The following is a 2,567-nucleotide window of genomic DNA, read 5'->3' as shown; positions in this document are numbered from 1 at the left end:
TTTTATTCGGCAAAGGGGAAAATTACATGGGTTGATCTTGGCGAATCGTAACATATTTAATAGTGAATAAGTAACAATGAATGTATGTACGATCTACTGAATTTCAGAATTGCTGGAGGTAATTTGAACTTAATTGTACGGCATGTAAGAAGGTAGGTAATAAAAGAGTACAAAATATTAAAGGAAATCGAAGTGTGCGGTAGAGGTAACTTTTTGATGATCTTCAGCTACTTGATTTCCTTCCACCTGTAGGCGCTTTAAACTGTTAATTAGCCAGGTAGAATTACGGAAGCTTACGCTCATGTAGAAGACATAAATACAATATTACACCACCTTTACCATTTACTTCAAGGAAAACGACTTACGATTAGTCGGATTTTAATTATTTTTGAACAACCAGAGAGAGTTTCTAGTTACTTACACAACTGGTTAGTGTTCCTGTAACCACAACTGTGCGTCATCATGTCAATTTATTTCCACAAGTTTCAGTAAATTTGTTGTACTTTTATGTCTCTACAGAATATTCCAGAATAATTACACAGAATTTACTATGTACAGGCTGTCTCATTTGAATTCATTAACGCAAATAGGTACTTGTGACAGTATATTAGAGGAACAAATATGATTTTTGACAGTCGCAGGGATCTAAGGAAGTCTTTACAGTAGAAAGTGAAAAACGCTACAGTTCTAGAAAGAGTCGAATTCAACTTAAATACTAATAGATAGAATATTAAAATAAATTACGCTTCATACTTCTGTACCTGAGACTCAGAACCTAATCCAGATCCAAATCCTTTTGTATTAACATCGTATGTGAAATAGTTCATTATTCTAATAGTAAGTTGCTGTATAAAACTCAATTTCGAAAGAAAATGAATTTAGATTAATCTGGCTCACAGGTTTGCTACTCTCACAAATCTATTGCGCAGACAAAATCATCGTCTTCTCGTGTCTCTCAATCGCAATCTTCTTGATCCTCTCCCACAGCATAGGATACGGGTGTATGGTCCTCGCGAAATCGACTCTGTTCAAACGATACAATTCGCAGACCTCTATGGCAACGACACTGGCCACTCTCCTCTCGTCAGGCATAACCAGCGCGACCTCGCCAAAGTGGGCCCCGTCCTCCAAGTGACACACTTCCTTGCCCGAACTAGTGTAGATGGCGACAGTCCCCGTGGCGATGAAGTACATACAGTCGCCCGTGTGGTTCGCCCTGAGGATCACGTCGTTAGTGAGGAAGATCTCAGACTTCAGCAACGCGACAATGCGACCAAGCAACGCAATCGGCAAATTATTGAAGAAAGTGACGTTCTCGACCAGCTTGCGGCACGAGTGCATTCGAATCTCGTGACGTATCTGCGCGGATAACGTGTGGATGATCTCAGACTCTCGAAAGAATCGACGTTGAAACCGAAACTCATAGTATTCGATGATCCTCCTCTGCGTAGGATAAGGCAGCTGTTTGTGTCTCATGTACTGTCTCAGCTGAGCAACTGTGCCCTGGTACCTGAGCCGAGAGCTGTTGGTGCCTTTGAAGAACTGCATTACTCGGGTGACCAGAATCCACGGAGCCACTGTACCAAGCAGCTGGAAGAGAATAACCAGGTAGACGTCGCTATGGTTGCTCGAATTGGTACGCATGAGTCCACCCCTAAGGAACGTGGTAACAGCGCGGAGCATGGATGCCAAATACTGTGTGCCTGTAGATGCCTCCCAAATGTCGATTATGTGGATCCAAGTATCGTTCGAGGGACGCATGGGCTTCTGTAGCGAGGTGGTCACTATGGGCATTAGCCAGTAGAAGCAGGCTTGCCAGTGTAGCGCGATTAGCAGCCAAAATATTATGATACAGAACTCGTAGACTGCCAGGGGCGTGTCGTAAACGTATGCTAGATTGCCCATGTACGAACCCAAAGAGAACGAGCGGAATATGCACACCAAGGATGTCACTTTGCGAGCCACTTTATAGCTGTACCAAATGTTCAAGTAGAATAGATCAGTCGGTAAGGAGCCCAGTAAGTCGGACAAGAAGATGCTGGACTTCAAGTATCGGTTCATTATTTTAGTAGGCTCTAGCACCACCATGTACTCGTCGTCATCTACATATCTGGAATTGTTGGTTGGAACTGCTGGTTGGTGAAATGTAAGGTTCTATAGATTGTCGAAGTGGTGGAGAAAGTGAGAGGTACTTGCCCTGTCGTCAGGTTGACCACGATGTCCAAACAACAAATCAGCAGCAAGGAGTTTTTCGCGATGATCCAGGACCTGGGTCGCATGATCATCTGAAAGGCAACCTGATGGGGCACTAGCACCAGTAGTGTGATCATTACGAACACCATCAGGATGTTCCAATAATGTCTATAATAGAGGTGTTATTTTGCAGCAGAGTTCACAGGCGATTTTATTAATTTATTATTACTTGAACGTATGGAGGGAATATACCTGAACATACTGAAAGGGTGAATTACGTAAGTGTGACTTCGCAACTGACGACGCTTTTCTTGAGTTATGGAGGCACTGCTGCGTAGAACCTTAAGAGCACCTGGATTTCGGCGTGAAGCCAT

The 2,567-nt window shown here is 43.2% G+C and overlaps 1 protein-coding gene across 1 annotated transcript; it reads right to left on the bottom strand.

Moving 5' to 3' along the window:
- Positions 1-918: 918 nt before the first annotated feature.
- On the bottom strand, positions 919-2,567 carry LOC143177414 (potassium/sodium hyperpolarization-activated cyclic nucleotide-gated channel 1). Its single transcript, XM_076375299.1, has 3 exons — positions 2,446-2,567; positions 2,197-2,361; positions 919-2,110 (listed from the first exon to the last, which is right to left on the bottom strand). Exons 1-3 carry the CDS (start codon positions 2,565-2,567, stop codon positions 919-921), a joined length of 1,479 nt encoding a protein of 492 aa, XP_076231414.1.

This window comes from Calliopsis andreniformis, chromosome 3, assembly GCF_051401765.1.
Source record: "Calliopsis andreniformis isolate RMS-2024a chromosome 3, iyCalAndr_principal, whole genome shotgun sequence".
In the NCBI taxonomy this organism is placed as follows: Eukaryota; Metazoa; Arthropoda; class Insecta; order Hymenoptera; family Andrenidae; genus Calliopsis; species Calliopsis andreniformis.
This window is presented reverse-complemented; position numbering and strand designations above follow the sequence as displayed.